General features: G+C 40.3%; 1 protein-coding gene and 1 pseudogene across 5 annotated transcripts in view; one reads left to right on the plus strand and one right to left on the minus strand.

The window, feature by feature from the left end:
- Positions 1-22,297, plus strand: part of ITGAM (integrin subunit alpha M) — a 55,430-nt gene that overhangs the window by 14,442 nt on the left and 18,691 nt on the right. For 4 of the 5 annotated variants that reach the window (XM_045875401.2, XM_045875403.2, XM_045875402.2 and 1 more), the window contains exons 4-12: positions 231-301; positions 446-563; positions 6,544-6,674; positions 7,120-7,265; positions 8,199-8,352; positions 9,391-9,541; positions 10,187-10,260; positions 17,088-17,217; positions 17,502-17,644. In XM_045875401.2, the coding sequence (XP_045731357.1) occupies positions 231-301; positions 446-563; positions 6,544-6,674; positions 7,120-7,265; positions 8,199-8,352; positions 9,391-9,541; positions 10,187-10,260; positions 17,088-17,217; positions 17,502-17,644 (1,118 nt within the window). The remainder of the gene's footprint in view (positions 1-230; positions 302-445; positions 564-6,543; positions 6,675-7,119; positions 7,266-8,198; positions 8,353-9,390; positions 9,542-10,186; positions 10,261-17,087; positions 17,218-17,501; positions 17,645-22,297) is intronic. The other variant, XM_045875404.3, reaches the window with a different exon arrangement.
- Positions 5,979-6,480, minus strand: LOC123844982 (prefoldin subunit 4-like; annotated as a pseudogene).

Consider the following 22,297-nt stretch of genomic DNA (forward strand, 5'->3'; position numbering starts at 1 on the left):
TTTTGGGGGTGTATGGTTGGGGGCCCAGGTATTCAGCTCCCCAGCCTCTGTGCTGCATACAGACTCTACCTCAGACATCCTCAGGTACCTTGTTCATGTTCCTTTCCTAGGACTTGGGTTCCTCCTTGACCTGTCAGGTCTCCATGTCTCTCAGGTCAAAGTGACCTCTGTTCACCTTCACAGAACCCCTTTTACTCCATGAAGGTGACCATGTATATATGTCTCCTCAGTCCCCCTGGAAGCGGTGAACATGTCTCTGGGCCTGTCTCTGGCATTTGCCACCAGCCCTTTCCGACTGCTGGTGAGTTGTCCTTGGTCATGGGAGTGTCCTGAGGGAAGGTGTTAGGGGCCCATGGCTGCTGGGGCTGTGGTCTGTGGAGGGTAGAGGTGCTGGGGTGAAAGGACAGGAAGCAGGAACAACCCCTCCCACCTGCAACTTCCCCAGGCCTGTGGCCCCACTGTGCACCAAACTTGTAAAGAGAACACCTATGTGAACGGCTTATGCTTCCTGTTTGGACCCAACCTATGGCAGCAGCCCCAGACTTTCCCAGAGAAGCTCAGAGGTAGGTGGCTTTTGGCAGAGAATACAGATGGGCAATGTAAAGGTAAGGGCAGAACTGGGATGGGGGCTGTTTACAGCCTGAGAGTTGACTTAGAGGTCTAGGTGCAGAAGCCGGAGGGAATTGGGCTCCAACAGAGACAGTGGGGGGAGATGCAAGGGTCTTGAACTTTAAGAAAAGTCCTGATATAGCCACTCTTCTTTGTGAGATGATATCCCCCCCATCATCCTTAGAGTAAGTGCCCGAGTCTCCTGATCATAGCTTTTGAGGCTCTCCCAACTTTTCTACTTCAGCCACTGTGCTCCAGGCACTCTGGCTGCCTTTCTTCTCCAAGAATGACACCAAGCTGTCCCTGCCTCACGGCCTTTACACTTACTATTCCTTCAGCCTGGAATGCTCTTCCCTCAGATCTTAGCTGACAACCCATTATTGTCAGCTCAAATGTCACCTCTTCAAAGAGGCCTTTCCTGAGTGGCTCTTATTTCCACCATTACTTCCTACCATATTGTCACACTTTACCATCTTCATATCGGTATATACATATTTTACTTGTTTCTTTTCTGTTTTCTTCTAGAATGTAGGCTTCATGATAGCAGGGATACTGCCTACCTTGTTCATTACTCTATGCCCTTTTATCTATTGCTGCTTAACAAATTGCCCTAAACTTAGCAGCTAAAAACAATAAACGTTAATTATATTATAGTTCCTGTGAATCGGGAATCTGGGCATGGCTTAGCTGGGTGCCTCTGCCTGTGTTTTTCATGAAATTGAAGTTAATTTGTTAAACTGGAGCTGTGCTCCCATCTAAAGGCTTGACTGGGGGAAGAATATCCACTTCCAAGCTCATTTACAAGATTGTTGGACTGAGGACCTCAGTTTTCACTGGCTGTTGGCTGGTGGCTTCTCTCAGTTGCTTGTCCCATCAGGCTCCCTATAAAGCAGCTTACATCTGCTCCTCCTAGAGCAGCTGACTTCCCTCAGAGTGAGTAAACAAGGGAGTAGGAGAGCAAGAGAGAGAAAAAATACCCAAGAAAGAAATCAGTCTTTTCATAATCTAATCTCAAGAGTAATAGTACATTACTTCTGCCATCTTATGTTCCTTTGAAGTGAGACAAAAAGTCCATCTCCCACTCAAGAGAAGGTGACTATGTGAGGACGTTATTTCCAGGAGGTTGAGAACCTTGTGCACCACCTTGGTGGCTGCCTATCACACCCTTGTTCCCCAAACATTTTTTGATTGAAAGAGAGTGAGTGAGTGACTGTATCTTTTTTTCTAAACTGCTTTCTGCCACTTCTGTCTTCAACTGCTTGGCCATCCTTTTGCTTGTCTTCAAGTTGGTTCTTTTACCAAGGGCAGATATATCTTCCTTTTATAGTTTTTTTTTTTTTCCTCAACTCTGCTCCTTTGTACTTTACTCTCAACAGATAACTTTCCTTCCTTCTTCACAAAGAAAATCAAGGTTGTCAGGGATGAACTCCCTCTGCTTACCCCTTCTCCTTGTTCAAATTTTTGCAATGGCAACACTTTTGGCAGTGTCTCACTGGTTTTAGAGGGATACCTGACTGTCTGCCTTTCCATGAATCACTTTTCTATCTGGGCTTTTTTTTTTTTATTTTAAGATTTTATTTATTTATTTGACAGAGAGAGAGACAGTGAGAAAAGGAACACAAGCAGGGGGAGTGGGAGAGGGAGAAGCAGGCTTCCCACGGAGCAGGGAGTCTGATGTGGGGCTCGATCCCAGGACCCTGGGATCATGACCTGAGCTGAAGGCAGATGCCCAATGACTGAGCCATCCAGGCGCCCCCTATCCGGAGTTTTGAGGCTTTATCACATCACCAACTCAAAGCCCACATCCTCAATCATTAATTCTCTCCAGGAGCTTAAATTTCTCCCCCTCCTTTGAATGTAAACATGCTCACACTTACCCATAACTTAAAAACAACCAATCACCAAAATTGATAGCAATGAAAATAACCTTTCTTCTCCCTGGTCTCCTCTACATCTTCTGCTATTTCTCCTTTCTTTCACCACCAAACTTCTTGAAAGAGTTCTCTCCTCTTGTTTCCATTTCCCCCATATCACCATTCTTCACTGTCTGACATCTGGCTTCTGTCCAACCATCATATAAATCTTCCTCTTGCCAATTGCATTTGTGACTCTCTAAATGCCAAATCTCTATTCTGTCCTCATGTTTGCTGACTTTTCTGATGTAACCTACAGATCATCTCTTCCTTCGCCAGACACCTTGGCTCCAGATTTCTCCCCTCTCCTCCCTTCTCTTCCACTCCCCCCTCCCTTCTCTCCTTCCCTCTTGCTTCTTCCCCTGCCAAAGGCTTCTGCTAAACTTCATCTCCAGGCCAACTTCCTCTGCCTTTTTTGCATGGTAGGGGTACCAGGTTACAGCTTCTATTCTTGTCCATGTGTTCTTCCTGCCCAATTACATTCAGTTCTGTGGCTTCAGCTCTTACCCTCCTCACATTTCTGTCTTCAGTCCTCACTCTCAGGATTCCATACTTTTCGTTCTAAAAAACATTTTCAGTTCTTTAAAAATGATTCAAAATTCAAAGCACATAATACTTCTCTCTCTTGGTTCCCACAGCCTACTGTTTTCTTTCTGGGATTCAACCACTGTTACCGGTTTCTTGTGTCTTCTGGAGATACTCTATATTCACAAACATATACATATCTGTAGTCTTCACTTTGTGCCACAAATGGTAGCATGTTGTACACACTTGATTCTTTTCATTTAACATATCTTTGAAATTTTCAAAAAATTTTCTTTTTATATTTTCCATATAAATGTTAGAATCTGCTTATCTATTTTTAAAAAGCCAATACTCCATATGCACCCCAATGTTCATAGCAGCAATGTCTGCAATAGCCAAACTGTGGAAAGAGCCAAGATGCCCTTCAACAGATGAATGGATAAAGAAGATGTGGTCCATATATACAATGGAATAGTACTCAGCCATCAGAAAGGATGAATACCCATCTTTTGCATCAACATGGATGAGACTGGAGGAGATTATGCTAAGTGAAATAAGTCAAGCAGAGAAAGTCAATTATCATATGGTTTCACTTATTTGTGGAACATAAGGAATAGCATGGAGGACATTAGGAGAAGGAAGGGAAAAACGGGGGGGGGTGGGAATTGGAGGGAGAGATGAACCATGAGAGACTATGGACCCTGAGAAACAAACAGAGTTTTAGAGGGGAGGGGGGAGGGGGGATTGGTTAGCTCGATGATGGGTATTAAGGAGGGCATGTACTGCATGGAGCACTGGGTGTTATATGAAAACAATGGATCGTGGATCACCACATCAAAAACCAATGATGTATTGTATGGTGACTAACATAACATAATAAAATTAAAAAAAAAAAGCCAATACTTTTTTTGGGGTAATTTTATTTTTTCAAAGATCATACAGTAAAATTGGCCTTTTTTCTTTTAATGTACAGTTCCCTGAATTTTAAGGTATGTATAGATTTTCACAAAAAACCAACATGAACATGGGGTGCCTGGCTGACTCAGTTGGTAGATCATGTGACTCTTGATCTCCGGGTTGTGAGTTCCAGCCCCATGCTGGTTGTAGAGATTACTTAAAAATAAAATATTTTAAATAAAGATTTTATTTATTTGTCAGAGAGAGAGAGAGCACAAGCAGGGGGAGCAGTAGGCAAAGGGAGATGCAGGCTCTCCACTGAGCAAGGAGCCCAATGCAGGACTCTATCCCAGGCCCCTGGGATCATGACCCAAGCCAAAGGCAGACTTAACTGACTGAACCACCCAGGCATCCCTAAAAATAAAATCTTAAAAAAAAAAAAAAACCCAACACGAACAGCATACAAGAGTTCTGTCCCTCCCCTAAAAAAATCCTTCATGCTATCTCTCTTTTTTTAAAAAAAGATTTTATTTATTTATTTGACACACAGAGAGAGAGTCCAAGCAGGGGGAATGGCAGGCAGAAGGCAAGGGAAAAGCAGACTCCCCACTGAGCAGGGAGCCCAACATGGGGCTCGATCCCAGGACCCTGGGATCATGACCCAAGCCGAAGGCAGACACTTAACTGACTGAGCCACCCAGGGGCCCCTGGTGCTATCTCTTTATAGTTAGTTGCCTTCTCCCCCTCCATCCTAGCCCTTGGCACTCACTAATCTGTTCTCCATCACAATATAGTTTGTCTTTTCAAGAAAGCTACATAAATGGAATTATAACCTTTTGAGAGTGGCTTCTTTCACTAGCATAATGTATTTGCAATTCATCCATGTTGTTGTGTGTATCAGTAGTTCTTTCCATTTTCATTGCCAAATAGTATTCCATTGCATAGATTTACCACAGTCCCAGTCACAAGTTCATCTGTTCACACATTGAAAGATGTTTGGGTTGTTTCCAATGTTTGGCAATCATGAATAGAGTGGCTAGAAACTTTTCATTGCTACAGTAATCTTTCTAAATAAAAAAAAGAACACCTCACCCCTTTTCTAAGAAAACTTCAGTGGCTTTCCACTGCCTAAGGTATAAAGTCAAACTTCTTGTTTTGGATAGAGAGGCCCTTCCCAACTTTCCTGTGCTTAATGACATAGGCTCATCTCCATCCTCATCACACAGATTTATCTTAGTAGTGCCATTTCCATCCCTCAATTCTGCAGAATTATTTTAGGTTCATTTCCTTTGTATCAGTCAGGGTTTTGACTGGAATAGATGGTACACTCCAGTTAGAATAATTTGGGAAGGGTTTATTTACAAAGGGACTAATTTTAAAGGTTTGATAGAGTCTTAGGGAACTACAGTAGATGATCCAGGAACCCAGGGCAAGCAGCAGCAGAACTGTTTCCACTCCTAGGCTGATTGGACAAGGAGAGGGAGAAGTAACCAGAATTCAGAAGAGGAGAGAGTTGTCAGGAGTGTGCCTCCTTGAAGGAGCACACAATGATCTTCCACTGAGGGTCACAGCTGGCCCAAAGCAACCTTCCCGGGAGGGAGTACAGGGAGAATACTCTGATCTCATTCTTCCCTCCCTCCAGTCTTCTGTTGAGGCTCCTACCTAATTGGGCAAATCCAAATAGAAATCAGGGGGCAAAGAAACCCAAAATGCATGTGGCCCATGTGGCTGACTTCCTGGGGTGCAGAGCAGATTGGAGGAGGGTAGAAAGTGGATTTGGGGCTGGGGACAGAAGGGAGGAGGACATCCAGCATATTGTTATATGTACTATTCATTTTTTTTACTACAATATATTTCTTTCTTTGTATTTCTGGCAAATTATTTCTTATTCTCAGAGTTAGCTCTCATATCACTACTTTTCCTGACTTCCTTGGGCAGAATTAACCGAAATTCTCTATACTTCATCCATATTTCAAATTGTATGAAACAACATTCAAGTTTATTAAACAAATTTTAAAAAGTATTATAAAATGTTTAACTTTCATCAGCCTCAAGGTTTATTTTGCTCCCAAATTTTGCATATAATTGAACTTTTAAATATGCTAACACCTGCTGAATTGATTCCACTCCAGATTCAAAGGCATCAATTTCTTCCTGCAAATTTTTCTTTGCTTCTCTGAGCATTTCTTGTGTTTATTCTTGTGAATGGCTAATGAAAACATCACCAGTTTGATAAGGTATCATTAAGCAGTAGTCATCTATCTGCAAGCATGATGTCCTTACAAGCATCTTCTGAATTTTGTAGTTGTTTCTTTTTTACTTCTATTTTCTTCCTTCAGTTACAGGATTCTCCTTGTATTCCATGAAAATTTGTTTATCTTTTATTGATCTTCAAAAGTAACGTCGGTATTTTCTGGCAGATGCCTTCTTCTTGGTGGCTGTGATCTTGGGATTGTGTCCATGTTTTTATTAAGCTTGGAACATGGGTTGCATATTGTTTACCTTTTATTTTCACTGCTTAGCAGAGAGCTGACATGCAAAAAATGAACCCCAGTCTCAAGTACTTAATTAGTTCATGCTCTTTCTCTTGTTCCCCAAGAGTGCCCTCGGCAGGACAGTGATATTGCCTTCTTGATTGATGGCTCTGGTAGCATCATCCCGAATGACTTTCAGCGGATGAAGAACTTTGTCTCAACTGTGATGAATCGATTCAAGAAGTCCAAAACCTTGGTGAGGGCATATGGGTAGGTTAGAAAATAGCTCATATAATGCTGGCAAATACATGGCAACGAGGCCGCCACTTTCCCCTTTTACTTCTATTGCAGACATTGTCAAATTGCCAATTGATCATGGTTTTCTTTCATGATTCTCTTTCCTGCTCTGTCTGGATGCAGCCTCAGCTTCTTCCAGCCCTCTGTAAAGCAAGCAGCTCTGACTAATTGATAAGGGTTGGTATGGGAGATAAAACATATCATCTCGGGCTGAGTTCTAATACTTAGAAGTGGGAGCTGATGGCAGATCTCTGTCCTGGTGAGGCAGAAGGACTGGGGACAGTGTAGAATTTGGAGGGACTTGGAGACTGGAATGTTTCAAGATTTATGTAGGGCTTCCTGGGAGATGGGTAAGTGTGAGGAGGGTCACCTTCTCCAATGTAATGCCAGATGCCTGTTCCCAGTTTTCTTTGATGCAGTTCTCTGAAGACTTCCAGACTCATTTCACCTTCAATCAGTTCAAGGAAAACCCTGACCCAGAATTTCTGGTGAAATCAATAAGACAGCTGTACGGGAGGACACACACTGCCACAGGAATCCGCAAAGTAGTGTAAGCTCTCTGCTTAGGATGGAAGGAGGAGGTGATATTTTTTTGCTGGGATTCAAAGAATGAAGGGGATTGTTCAGACAGGGTTGGGGTGAAGGCCATGAGTAAAGGTGGAGGAGGGACTTTTCATGGTACACTCATGAAATACAAGTTGTGAGTAAAGGTAGGAGTGAAGGGGAGATGTGAGGGTAAGGTTAGAGGGAAGCTACAGAGATCATTTGAGGCCAGGTCACGTAAGGCAACTGGAAAGTGAGTGGGGATCCACTGAATGTTTTAAGCAGTGAGAAGATGTCACCATATCTTGTTTTGGAAGTTCACTCTGGTGTGTGTGTGTGTGTGTGTGTGTGCAGAGGTGAGGGTGGAGGTTGGGACAAAAGTTCAGGAAGATGAGCTAGAGAGCTTTTGCATCAAACCAGGAAAGGTTTGTGAGGGTGCATTAAGCTTAAATTTTGTTTTAATTTTTTTTTTTTTAAAGATTTTATTTATTTATTTGAGACAGAGAGAATGAGAGAGAGAGAGCACATGAGAGGGGGGAGGGTCAGAGGCAGAAGCAGGCTCCCCGCCGAGCAGGGAGCCCGATGCGGGACTCGATCCCGGGACTCCAGGATCATGACCTGAGCCGAAGGCAGTCGCTTAACCAACTGAGCCACCCAGGCGCCCGTAAATTTTGTTTTAATTTAAGAGGAATAATAGCTAAATAAAAATCAGTCTATGCAAAAGTATATAAAGGCAGTGAGGATTTCCTTTCCTTCCACGCTTCTCCTTTCTCTTGCTGCCTTTCCAGGTCTTGGGGCAGCCACATCTCAGTGTTCATTCCAGGGGAGCCTGAACTCCTCTTAGCTGCATCTGTGTCTGTGACTGCTGACATTCCCTCCCTAGCATTAAGAGTATCTCTGTCTATTCACAGTTGACTTTTCTTTCCTCTTCCCTGGACAGAAGAGAACTGTTTCATAGCAGTAGTGGAGCCCGGGAGAATGCCCTTAAGATCCTAGTTGTCATCACAGATGGAGAAAAGTTTGGCGATCCCTTGGAATACAAGGATGTCATCCCTGAAGCAGACAGAGAGGGGATCATTCGCTATGTCATTGGGGTAGGAAATGTGGCTCTCTGGCCTGATGCTTCTGTGGAGCATTTCTGTTTGGATACACCCTTCCTTCAGTTTGAAAATATCCCTAAAACCAGGGTGGGCCAAGGGTCATTGCTAGCCCATATGGGCCTGTATCAGTTAACTATTGTTACAATGATGCTGTGTAACTAATTATCTCAGAATTCAGTCTTTAAAACACTAAATGAGTCTGTAGTTCTGCGGGGCAATTTTTCTGGTTTTGACTGGCTCACTCGTACATCTGTATTCATTTGAAGGTTGGTTGGCAGCTCTGCTGATCTTGGCTGAACTCTCTCCATTTCTGAGGGTTGCCAGTTATGTCTGTTTGCTGGACTGGAATGGCTGGAACAAGTGGGGTAACTTGGTTCTTCTGCTCCCTGTGTTATCCTCCCATGGGCCAGCCTGGGCATATCCTCATGGTGAAGGCAGAGGAACAAAAGAGCAAATGGAAATGTTGCAAGCACTTTTTGAAACCTCTTTCTGCATCATGGATATTATGCTAATGGATATTATCAAGACACATGGCTGCACCCAGAGACATAAGCAGGGCAGATTACTCTGCTATGAGTAAGAGGATACAGCAAAGTTTTGGGGGAAAGGGCTTGGATACAGGAAAGGGTAAAGAATTGGGATCATCAGTGTAATCAAACTACCACAGTACCTTGTATGACATAGAGAAAGGTATCGTCATTGGTGCATGGCTTGACAAGTAGGAAACTGCTTCATATAGAGGAAAAGACTCCCTTTACTCTGGGGAAAGGTCAGCCCCACACATGTGCTGGGCATGGCACAGCAAAAGGACCAAAAGCTGGATTTTAGCTGCTAATTACTCCCTTGACAGAATGCCTCATGCAGTGCACAACCTGTTTTATTATACTTGGTGGCCCTGTCCCAGGGGCCTTCTGGTGCATTCCCTCATTTGACAGATACTGTTTCAGATTCTTTTCCTGCAGAATTTTCTTTGCTGGATGAGACTGCTAACCCCAGATGGTGTCTGATTTGGCCACTATTCCTTGGTAACAGGTGGGTGATGCTTTCAACACTCCAAAAAATCGTGAAGAGCTTAGTACCATTGCATCCAAGCCTCCTCGTGATCATGTGTTCCGGGTGAATAACTTTGAAGCTCTGAAGACCATTCAAAACCAGCTTCAGGAAAAGATCTTTGCAATTGAGGGTAAGCTAAGGTTCTGCATTCCCGCAGCAGCTCCAGAGGCAGCCCCTTACCCTCCAACATGCATTTCCCTTCTAGAAACTAGACCCTCCTAACCCTTGGTATCCTGACTCTCAGGATCAATTCAACTCCTTCTCTACTTCCTCTAGTTCCCAGCAGCTCTGGCCTCACTTGGTCATTTCCTTTGAAATCAAAGGATCTAGACTTTATCTTTACTTTGCAAGCCTTGGCTGTAGGCTGGAAAATTGGAGGGTAGGGGAGCCAAACCTCAGACAGTATTTCTCCAAGAATTTGGATATGTTGCCAGCATTTGTCTGTTTGATTCACTGCTGTATCTCCAGTGTCTAGAATAGTGCCTGGTACATAGAGGGTGCTCAATAAATGTTTACTGATTAAAAGAATTTAAAACACTGGGGGAAGGGTCAAATACAATCTGGATTTATGGTTTGTCTTAAAAAGTTGGAAGATTAGACTGCATTCCCATGTGGCAAAAACCAGTTGGAGCCAAATAGCCACCATCTCTTTAAAAGGGGTATATGCTTTCTAATTCAAATAGCTGCCATCTGAACCTCCTTTTGTCTGGTCACCATAGCATTTGAGTTCCAGTTCTTCTGCTTTCTTTAATGTAGAAGGCTCTCCTCCTCACAGGTACTCAGACAGGAAGTACCAGCTCCTTTGAGCATGAGATGTCTCAGGAAGGCTTCAGTGCTGCCATTACCGCTGTAAGTGGTCCTTCATTAAATTGGGATTGGGCAAGAGGAAGGAGAAGACGTGCAAGGGTTTGGGGGCTTTTATCTGCAATGAGTACTTGTTGGGAGGCACTTCTTTGATGGGGAGCAGTGGTCGCTTTTCTTTTCCTTATCAATCCTGTTTTTTTGTTGTTATTGTTGAGGATATATGATATGGATATGGGTATATGGTATGATATCATACAGGTATACAACATAATGATTTGATACATGTATATATTGTGAAATGATCACTACAATAAGTCTAATTAATATTCATCCCTACATATGTTACAAAATTTTTTTTCTTGTGATGAAAACTTTAAGATTTATTTTCTTTTTTAAATTAAAAAAATTAAAAATCTCTTTATTTAAATTCAATTTAGTTAACATATACTGTATTATTAGTTTCAGAGGAAGAATTTAGTGATTCATCAGTTACATATAACACCCAGTGCTCATTACATCAAGTGCCCTCCTAATGCCCATCACTCAATTACCCCTTCCCCCCCACCTGCCCCCCAGCAACCCTCAGTTTGTTTCCTTAAGTTCAGTATCTCTTATGCTTTGCCTCCCTATTTTCATCTTATTTAATTTTTCCTTCCCTCCTTCCTTTCCCCTATGTTCATCTGTTTTATTTCTTAAACTCCACATGTGAGTGAAATCATATGGTATTTATCTTTCTCTGACTTATTTCGCTTAGCATAATTCCCCACTAGTTCCATCCGCATCATTGCAAATGGTAAGATTTCATTCTTTTTTATGGCTGAGTAATATTCCATTGTATATGTATACCACATCTTCTTTATCCATTCATCTGTGGATGGACATCTGGGCTCTTTCCATATTTTGGCTATTGTGGACATTGCTGCTATAAACATTGGGGTGCATGTGCCCTTTCGAATCACGATGTTTGTATCCTTTGGGTAAATACCAAGTAGTGCAGTTGCTGGGTTGTAGGGTAGCTTTATTTTTCACTTTTTGAGGAATTCCCATACTGTTTTCCAGAGTGGCTGCACCAGTTTGCATTCCCACCCACACTCTTTCTCCACATCCTTGCCAATATTTGTTGTTTCCTGAGTTGTTCATTTTAGCCATTCTGACTGGTGTGAGGTGATATCTCGTTGTGGTTTTGATTTGTATTTCCCTGATGCCCAGTGATGTTGAGCATTTTTTCATGTTCTGTTAGCCATCTGGATGTCTTCTTTGGAAAAGTGTCTATTCATGCCTTCTGCCCATTTCTTGATTGGATTTTTTGTTTTTTGGGTGTTGAATTTCATAAGTTCTTTATAGATCTTGGATATTAGCCCTTTATTTGATAAGATATTTGCAAATATCTTCTCCCATTCCATAGGTTGCCTTTTAGTTTTGTTGATTGTTTCCTTTGCTGTGCAAAAGCTTTTCATTTTGATGAGGTCCCAAGAGTTCATCTTTGCTTTTGTTTCTCTTGCCTTTGGAGACATGTCTAACAGGAAGTTGCTGTGACTGAGGTCAAAGAGGTTGCTGCCTGTGTTCTCCTCTAGGATTTTGATGCATTCCTGTTTCACATTTAGGTCTTTCATCCATTTTGAATTTATTTTTGTGTATGGTATAGGAAAGTGGTTCAGTTTCATTCTTCTGCATGTTACTGTCCAGTTTTCCCAATACCATTTGTAGAAGACACTGTCTCTTTCCATTGGATATTCTTTCCTGCTTTGTCAAAGATTATTTGACCTTGAGGGTCCATTTCTGGGTTCTCTATTCTGTTCCATTGATCTATGTGTCTGTTTTTGTACCAGTACCATACTGTCTTGATGATTACAGCTTTGTAATATAGCTGGGAGTCTGGATTGTGATGCCTCTAGCTTTGGTTTTCTTTTTCAGTATTTCTTTGGCTATTCAGGGTCTTTTCTGGTTCCATACAAATTTTTGGGTCATTTGTTCCAGCTCTGTGAAAAAAGTTGATGGTATTTTGATAGTGATTGCATTAAATGTGTAGATTGCTCTAGGTAGCATGAACATTTTAACAATATTTGTTTTCCTGATCCATGAGCATGGAATGTTTTTCCACTTCTTTGTGCCTTCTTCAATTTCTTTCATAAATGTTCTAGTTTTTCCAAAGTACAGATCCTTTACCTCTTTGGTTAGGTTTATTCTGAAGTATCTTATGGTTTTTGGTGCAATTGTAAATGGGACTGATTCCTTGATTTCTTTTTCTTCTGCCTCATTGTTAGTGTATAGAAATGCAAATTACTGCTGTGCATTGATTTTATATCCTGCAACTTTGCTGAATTCCTATATCAGTTCTAGCACTTTTTGGTGGAGTCTTTTGGGTTTTCTGCATAGAATATCATGTTGTCTGTGAGGAGTGAAATTTTGACTTCTTTGCTGATTCGGATGCTTTTTATTTCTTTTTGTTATCTGATCACTGAGACTAGGTCTTCCAGTACTATGTTGAACAACAGTGGTGAGAGTGGTCATGCCTGTCATGTTCCTGACCTTAGGGAAAAAGCTCTCAGTTTTTCCTTGTTGAGGATGATATTCACTGTGGATCTTTCACATATGGCTTTTATGATATTGAGGAATGTTCCCTTTATCCCTAAAGGGTGGAGAATTTTAATCAAGAAAGGATGCTGAATTTTATCAAAGGTTTTTTGCATCAGTTGAGAGGATCTTATGGTTCTTGTCCTTTCTTTTATTATTGTGGTGTATCACATTGATTGATTTGTGGATGTTGAACCACCCTTGCAGCTCAGTAATAAATCCCACTTGGTCATAGTGAATAATCCTTTTATTTTATTTTTAAAAGATTTTATTTATTCATTTGACAGAGAGAGAGACAACGAGAGAGGGAACACAAGTAGGGGGAGATGGAGAGGGAGAAGCAGGCTTCCTGGGGAGCAGGGAGCCTGATGCAGGACTTGATCCCAGGACCCTGGGATCATACCTGAACCAAAGGCAGCCACTTAACCAATTGAGCCACCCAGGCACCCCGTGAATAATCCTTTTAATGTACTGTTGGATCCTATTAGCTAGTATCTTGGTGAGAATTTTTGCATCCATGTTCATCAGGGATTTTGGTCTGTAATTCTCCTTTTTGGTGGGATCTTTGTCTGGTTTTGGGATGAAGGTAATGCTGGCCTCATAAAATGGGTTTGAAGTTTTCCTTCCTTTTCTATTTTATGAAAGAGCTTCAGAAGAAAAGGTATTAATTCTTCTTTAAATATTTGGTAGAATTCCCCTGGGAAGCCATCTGGCCCTGGACTCTTGTTTGTTGGGAGATTTTTGATTATTGCTTCAACTTCCTTGCTGATTATGGGTCTCTTCACATTTTCCATTTCTTCCTGTTTCAGTTTTGGTAGTTTATGTTTCTAGGAATGCATCCATTTCTTCCAAATTGCCTAATTTGTTGGCAATAGTTGCTCATAATATGTTCTTATAACTGTTTGTGTTTCTTCGGTGTTGGTTGTGATCTTTCCTCTTTCATTAATGATTTTATTTATTTGGGTCTTTTCTCTTTTCTTTTTGATAAGTTGGCTAGGGGTTTATCAATCTTAATTCTTTCAAAGAACTAGCTCCTAGTGGATTGGTTCTACTCCTTTTTTTTTTTAATTATATCATTGATTTTTGCTCTAATTTTTATTATTTCTCTTCTTCTGCTGGATTTAGGCTTTATTTGCTGTTCTTTTCCCAACTCCTTTAGGTGTAATGTTAGCTTGTGTATTTGAGACTTTTCTTGTTTCATGAGGAAGGTCTCTATTGATAGATACTGCATCCCAAAGCTTCTGAACTGTCATGTTTTCATTTTCACTTAGTTCCATGCATTTTTTCAAAATTCTTTAATTTCCTTGTTGATCCATTCATTCTTTAGTATGATGATTTTTTAATCTCCATATATTTGTGTTCCTTCCCAAGTTTTTCTTGTGGTTTACTTCAAATTTTAAAGCATTGTGCTCTGAAAATATACATGGTATAATCTCAGTCTTTTTGTACCAGTTGAGACCAGATTTGTGACCCAGGATGTGATCTATTCTGGAGAAAGTTTCATGTGCACTCAAGAAGAATGTGTATTCTGCTGCTTTAGGATGCAATGCTCTGAATATATCTGTGAAGTCCATCTGGTCCAGTGTGTCATTCAAAGCCCTTGTTTACTTGTTGATCTTCTGCTTAGATGATCTATCCATTGCTGTCAGTGGGGTATTAACATCTGCTACTATTACTGTATTATTATCAATGTGTTTCTTTAATTTTGTTATTAATTGGTGTATATAGTTGGCTGATCCCAAGTTCAGAGCATAAATATTTACAGTTGTTAGATATTCCTGTTGTATAGACCCTTTTATTATGGAACAGTGTCCTTCTTCATCTCTTATTACAGTCTTTGGTTTAAAATCTAGTTTGTCTGATATAAGGATTGCTACCCCAGTTTTCTTTTGATGTCCATTTGGATAATAGATGCTTCTCTACCCCTCACTTTCAATCTGGAGGTGTCTTTGGGTTTAAAATGAGTCTTTTGTAAGTGGCATATCGATGGGTCTTGTTTTCTTTTTTTTTTTTCTTTAAAAAAAATTTTTTTTAAAGATTTTATTTATTTATTTGAGAGAGAGAATGAGAGAGAAAGAGCACATGAGAGGGGGGAGGGTCAGAGGGAGAAGCAGACTCCCTGCCGAGCAGGGAGCCCGATGCGGGACTCGATCCTGGGACTCCAGGATCATGACCTGAGCCGAAGGCAGTTGCTTAACCAACTGAGCCACCCAGGCGCCCGGGTCTTGTTTTCTTTAATCCAGTGTGATACCCTGTGTCTTTTGATTGGAGCATTTAGTCAATTTACATTCAGATTAATTATTGAAAGATATGCATTTAGTGCTGTTGTATTACCTGTAAAGTTGCTGTTTCTGTAGATTGTCTCTGTTCCTTTCTGGTCTTTGTTACTATTGGGCTCTCTCTTCACTCAGAGGATCCCCTTTAATATTTCTTGCAGGATTGGTTTAGTGTTCACAAATTCCTTTAGTTTTTGTTTGTTCTGAAACTCTTTATTTCTCCTTCCATTCTGAATGACAGCCTTGCTAGATAAAGTATTCTTGGCTACATATTTTTCCCATTTAACACGTTGAATATGTCATGCCAGTCCTTTTTGGCCTGCCCTGTATGTCTCTGGACACATCTGATGACAGCCTGATGTTTCTACCCTTGGAGGTTAGGGACCTCTTGTTCCGAGCTGCTTTCAGGATTTTCTGTCTATCTCTGAAATTTGCAAGCTTCATTATTATATGCCGAGGTGTTGACCTATTTTTATTGATTTTAAGGGGGTTCTCTGTGCCTCCTGGACTTGAATGCCTGTTTCCTTCTCCAGATTAGGGGAGTTATCAGCTGTAATTTGTTCAAATAAACCTTCTGCCCCTCTCTCCTGCTCATCTTCTGGGACCCCTATTATCCAGCTATTACTTCACTTTATGGAACTGCTGAGTTCTCTAAGTCCCCCTTTGTTATTCAGTAGTTCTCACTCTCTCTTTAAAGATTTTATTTATTTATTTGACAGAGAGAGAGAGAGAGAGAGTACAAGCGGGGGGGGGAGGGCAACAGGCAGAGGGAGAGCAGGCTCCCTGCTGAGCAGGGAGCCCAATGCGGGACTTAATCCCAGGACCCTGGGATCATGATCTGAACCGAAGGCAGATGCTTAACCGACTGAGACATCCACGCACCCTCTTTCTATGTTCTTTTCAGTTTCCTTATTTTCCATCATTTTATCTTCTATATCACTGAGTTGCTCTTCTGCCTCATTCATTCTCATTTTTATAGCCTCCTTTTGGGACTGCTTCTTGGTAATATTTATTTTCTTAGCAACTTTCAAATATACATTACAGTTTTATTAACTATACTCACTATGCTTTATATTACATCCCTCCCTGCATTTATTTATTTAATAACTGGAAATTTGTACCTGTTGACTACCATCACCCATTTTGCCTACCTTCCCAACCCATTCATTGACTTTTGCAACCACCAATCTGTTCTCTGCATCTATATAATTCAGTTTTGTTTTGTTTTTAAATTCCACATATAAGTGAGATCATACCCTATTTGTCTTTCTCTGACTTATTTCGCTTAGCAAAATGCCTTCAAAGTCGGTCCATACATGTTGTCACAAATGGCAGGATTTCCTTCTTTTTTTTTTTTTTTTTTTTTAGGATTTCCTTCTTTTTTATGGCCAAATAATATTCCATTGTGTTATATATCACATTTTCTTTATTCATGCATTGATGTTTCCACTTAGATTATTTCCATATCTTGGCTATTGTTAAAAAAATTTTTTTTTCATCGTTTTATTTTGAAACAGAGAGTGAGAGCGAGTGGGTGTGAGTGGGGGGAGGGGCAGAGCCAGAGGGAGAGAGAGAATCTCAAGCAAACTCCATGCTCAGCATGGAGCCAAACATGGGGCTCAATCCCACAACCTCAAGACCATGACCTGAGCTGAAATCAAGAGTTGGATGACCAACTGACTGAGCCACCCAGGTGCCCTTATGTTGTGGCTATTGTAAATAATGCTTCATGAACTTGGGAGTGTAGATATCTTTTGAGTTAGTGTTTTCATTTAATTTGGATAAATCCTCAGAAGTAGGATTGTTGGATAATAATGGTAATTCTATTTTAAAATTTTTGAGGAACCTCATTCTGTTTTCCACAGTGGCTGCCCAAATTTCTTTGGCTATTTGGGGTCTTTTGTAGTTCCATACAAATTTTAGGATTGTTTGTTATATTTCCGTGAAGAACACTATTGGAATTTTGATAAAGATTGCACTGAAGTTGCAGGCTGCTCAATCTTGTTCTACCCTGTTTTCCAGAATGGTCTCTTGCTAGGTGCTGTGGGGAGCTTTGACTGGGCTGGTGGAGCCTTTCTTCATGTGTCAAAGAATAAATTTACCTTCATCAACACAACCAGGGTAGATTCAGACATGAACGATGCTTACTTGGGTAAGTGGAAAGGGTAGGGTAACTTTAAGAAGGGGTCAGGATATGCTATAACTCAAAACGTATATATCATTGGATTTTTCGTGGGCCCTTGGAATAACTTTAAAGACAGAAATTTCAAAATTTCCATTTAATTATGTTAACAAAGGGGAATATTGTACAGGGTCCAGTTATCCCCACCTACTAAGCATGGGGCCACTGCATTGCCCCTACTCAAGGGATAGGTCTCTCAGAGGGGGCAGGGCCTGTGAAGGAAAGCACTTACCTTCTCAGATCACCATCTTCAGGTTATGCTGCTGAAGTCATCTTGAGGAGCAGGGTACAAAACCTCGTTCTTGGGGCACCTCGATATCAGCACACTGGCCTGGTGGTGATGTTCAGAGAGAATGCTGGTACCTGGGAGACCAACACTGTTATCAAGGGCAGCCAGGTAAGTGCAGAGAATGTGGAGCACAAATGTGCAAACAGAGGCACCCTGGGGGCTGAGATTCCAGGATGGACATCACCAGGTGCCATGTGTGTCAGAGTTTTGTAAAGGAGGTTTCAGAGGGCTTTGAGCTGGAAAGTCACAGGAATAAGCTTTGCATTTGAGAATGTTGTGTCCTCACTTTTCTTTTTTTAGAGAGAGAGTGTGAGTGGGGGGACAGGGGCACAGAAGGAGGGATTTTTTTTTTAAATAAAAAAAAAAAGGTCCAGGGGGCACCTGGGTGGCTCAGTTGGTTAAGCATCTGCCTTCAGCTCAGGTCATGATCTCAGAGTCCTGGGATTGAGCCCCATGTCAGGCTCCCTGCTCAGCAGGGAGTCTGCTTCTCCCTCTGCCTCCCCCCTCCACCCACTCGTGCTCTCACTCACTCTGTCTCTCAAATAAATAAATAAATAAATAAATAAATAAATAAAACCTAAAAAAAAGTCTAGCTAACATCACACTAAAAAACAAGAGAATTTCCCCCCTAAAATTGGAAATAAAACAAGAATATTCACTTTCATAAAGAAAGAAAGAAAAGAAGAAAAATAACAGAAAAGAAAAAGAATATAAAATAAGACTAAATCAGAGGGAGACAAACCATAAGTGACTCTTTTTTTTTTTTTTTTTTAGGGGAAACAGACCATAAGTGACTCTTAAGTATAGGAAACAAACAGGGTTGCTGAAGGGGAGGTGGGTGGGGGGTTGGGTAACTGGGTGATGGGCATTAAGGAGGTCACTTGATGTAATGAGCACTGGGTGTTATATGCAACTGATGAATCACTAAACTCTACCTCTGAAACTAATAATGCACTATATGTTAATTAATTGATTTTAAATAGAAAAATGAGAATGAGAGAAAAAAAATAATATTCACTTTCACCACTCCTATTTAACATCATACTGGAAGATGTAGCCAGTGCAGTAAGTCAAGAAAAAGAGGGAGAAAAGCATAGAGTGGAAAGGAAGAGATAAAACTGTCTCATTTGCAGATTACATGTTGCATGGAAAATCTCAAAGAATCTACAAGAAAGCTATTATAACCAATAAGCTATTTCAGTAAGTTCTCAGGATACAAGCTCAATATATAAAAATCAGTTGTATTTCTATACTAGCAATGAACATTTGGAAATTTAAATGAAAGAAGTCTACAATAGCCAAAATATGGAAAGAGCCCAGATGTCCAGTGACAGATGAATAGATAAAGATGTGGCACACACACACACAATATGGAATATTACTGAGCCATCAAAAAGAATGAAATCTTGCCATTTGTAATGACATGGATGGAACTAGAAGTTATCATGCTAAGCAAAATAAGTCAGTCAGAGAAAGACAAATACCATATGATTTCACTCACATATAGAATTTAAGAAACAGGGCGCCTGGGTGGCTCAGTTGTTAAGCGTCTGCCTTCGGCTCAGGTCATGATCCCAGGGTCCTGGGATCGAGCCCCACATTGGGCTCCCTGCTCGGTGGGAAGCCTGCTTCTCCCTCTCCTCTTCCCCCTGCTTGTGTTCCCTCTCTCCTCGTCTCTCTCTCTGTCAAATAAATAAAATCTTAAAAAAAAAAAAAGAATTTAAGAAACAAACGAGATGTACACAGGGGAAGGAAAGGAAAAATAAGATGAAAACAGAGAGCAAGGGAAATCTTAAGAGACCCTTAACTCTAGGAAACAAATGAGTTGCTGGAGGGGAGGTGGGTGGGGGGATGGGATAACTGGGTGATGGGCATTAAGGAGGGCACTTGGTGGGGCTCCTGGGTGGCTCAGATGGTTAAGTGTCTGCCTTCGGCTCAGGTCATGATCCTGGGATTGAGCCCTGCATCGGGGTCCCTGCTCAGTGGGAAGCCTGCTTCTCCCTCTCCCACTCCCCCTGCTTGTGTTCCCTCTCTCCCTGTGTCTCTCTCTGTCAAATAAATAAATAAAAATCTTAAAAAAAAAAAAAAGGAGGGGGGCGCCTGGGTGGCTCAGTTGTTAAGCGTCTGCCTTCGGCTCAGGTCATGGTCCCGGGTCCTGGGATTGAGCCCCGCATCAGGCTACCTGCTCAGTGGGAGGTCTTCTTCTCCCTCTCCCACCCCACCTGCTTGTGTTCCCTCTCTTGCTGTCTGTCTCTGTCAAATAAATAAATAAAATCTTAAAAAAAAAAAAAAGGAGGGCACTTGATGTAATGAGCACTGGGTGTTATATGCAACTGATGAATCACTAAATTCTACCCCTGAAACTAATAATACACTATATGTTAACTAAATTGAATTTAAATAAAAATTAAAAAAAAGAAGAAAGAAGGGAAAAAGAGGAAAACAAATATCATTTACAATAGCACCAAAGACGATGAAATACTTAGATATAATTTAACAAAATGTGTATGATTTCTGTATGCTGAAAGCTATGAAAACACCAGTTAGAGAAATCAGAGCCCTAAATAAATTGAGAGATATACTGTGTTCATGGACTGGAAGACTCAGTATTGTTGAGAATAATGAATCATGGAACACTATATCAAAAACTAATGATGTACTGTATGGTGACTAACATAAAAAAAAAAGATGTCAATTCTCCCCAGGCTGATCTATATATTCAACATAATCCCAGTCAAAATCCTAGATGTTTATTTTGTAGAATTGGCAAGTTGATTCTAAGATTTATATGGAAAATCAAAGAAAGTTGCATATCCAACAGTTTGAAAAGAAGCTAAACAAATATCATTAGGTATTTAGTGGAGAATTCATACACTACCTGATTTTAGACTTACTATAAAGTTATAGTAATCAGGACAGTGTGGTTTTGGCAAAAAGATAGACATGAAGATCAGTGGAACAGAATAGGTCTGGAACAGACTGACATACATAGTCAATTTATTTTCTTTTATTTATTTAATTTTTTTCTTTCCTGAATACTTTTTTATTATGTTATGTTAGTCACCATACAGTACATCATTAGTTTTTGATGTAGTGTTCCATGATTCATTGTTTATGTATAAAGACCTTTCAGTGGAGACTTCAATGGAACAATTAGACATCCATAGTAAAAAACAAAACAAAACAAAACCTCTACCCATATCTTGTATCATATTAAGATTAATTCAAAATAGACCATGGAGCTGAATGTAAAGTCTAAAATACAATACTTGTGGAAGAAAACATCCGAGAAAAATCTCTGTGACCTTGTGTTAGGCAAAGCGTTCTTAGCTATAACACTAAAAGCATGGTCCATAAGGGAAAAACTGATAAATAAGACTTCATCAAAATGAAAAGTTTTTGCTCTATGAAAGACACTATTGAGAGAATGAACAGACAAGCTACAGATTGGGACAAAATATTTGCAAATTTTCCTCCTTTTTAAAAAGTATATAGCCGACAAAAGACTTATACCCAGAATATATAAAGGATTCTTAAAAACTCAACAAGAAACAATCCATTTAAGAAGTAAGCTAAATATTTTAACAGACACTTCACCAAAGAAGATACACGGATGGCAAATAAGCACATGAAAACATCCTCCATGTCATTAATCATTACAGAAAGGCAAATTAAAACCACTACTAGATACTACTACATAGCTATTAGAATGATTAACATAAAGAAATAAAGTGGTAATATCAAGTACTGGCAAGGATGTGTGACAACTAAAACTCTCATACATTGCTGTCTGAATGAAAAATGGCATGCCTACTTTGGAAACAGTTTGTCAATATCTTATGAAATTCAATATGCAGTTGCCATTCCAGCAATCCCACTTTTAGGTATTTACTTAGGAGAAACAAAAACAGATGTTCACATTGAAAACCTTCATGTGACTATTTCTAGTGGTTCTATTCATAATTGCTAAAAACTAGAAACAATCCAAGTGTCCCTCAACTGGGGAATGAATAAACAAACTGTGGTACATCCATACAGTGGAATATCAGAAATATTGGAAATAAAAAGGAATGGACTACTTATATACATAACAACCTGACTGAATCTTAAATGCATTATTCTGGATGAAAGGAGCCAGACATGAAAGGCTACATACTATATAATCCCATTTATATAAGATTCCGGAAAAAGAAAAAATATAGGGACAGAAAACAGATCAGTGGTTGCCAGGGCTTGGTGTTTGAGGGAAGAGGTTGATTACATCAGGGCATAAGGGAATATTTTGGGAATGATGAAACTTATATCTTGATCATTGGTGGTGGTTACATAACTTTGTGTGTTTGTCAAAACACAAAACTGTACTAAAAAGGCTGAATTTTATTGTATGTAAATTATACCCTAATCAACTTGACCTAAAGATAAAAAAATTCTACTGACTTTAGGTTAAGGCTTAAATGTCTTTTTAAAAAAAATTTTTATTTTATTATGTTATGTTAGTCACCATACAATACATCATTAGTTTTAGATGTAGTGATCCACGATTCATTGTTTTCATATAACACCCAGTGCTCCATGCAGTACATGCCCTCCTTTTTAAAAAATTTTTATTTTATTATGTTATGTTAGTCACCATACAATACATCATTAGTTTTTGATGTAGTGATCCACGATTCATTGTTTTTGTATAATACCCAGTGCTCCATGCAGTACATGCCCTTCTTAATACCCATCACCGGGCTAACCCATCCCTCCACCCCCTCC

This window comes from Mirounga angustirostris, unplaced genomic scaffold (assembly GCF_029215605.1).
Source record: "Mirounga angustirostris isolate CCGP_5_RB_7025 unplaced genomic scaffold, mMirAng1.0.hap1 SCAF_5, whole genome shotgun sequence".
In the NCBI taxonomy this organism is placed as follows: Eukaryota; Metazoa; Chordata; class Mammalia; order Carnivora; family Phocidae; genus Mirounga; species Mirounga angustirostris.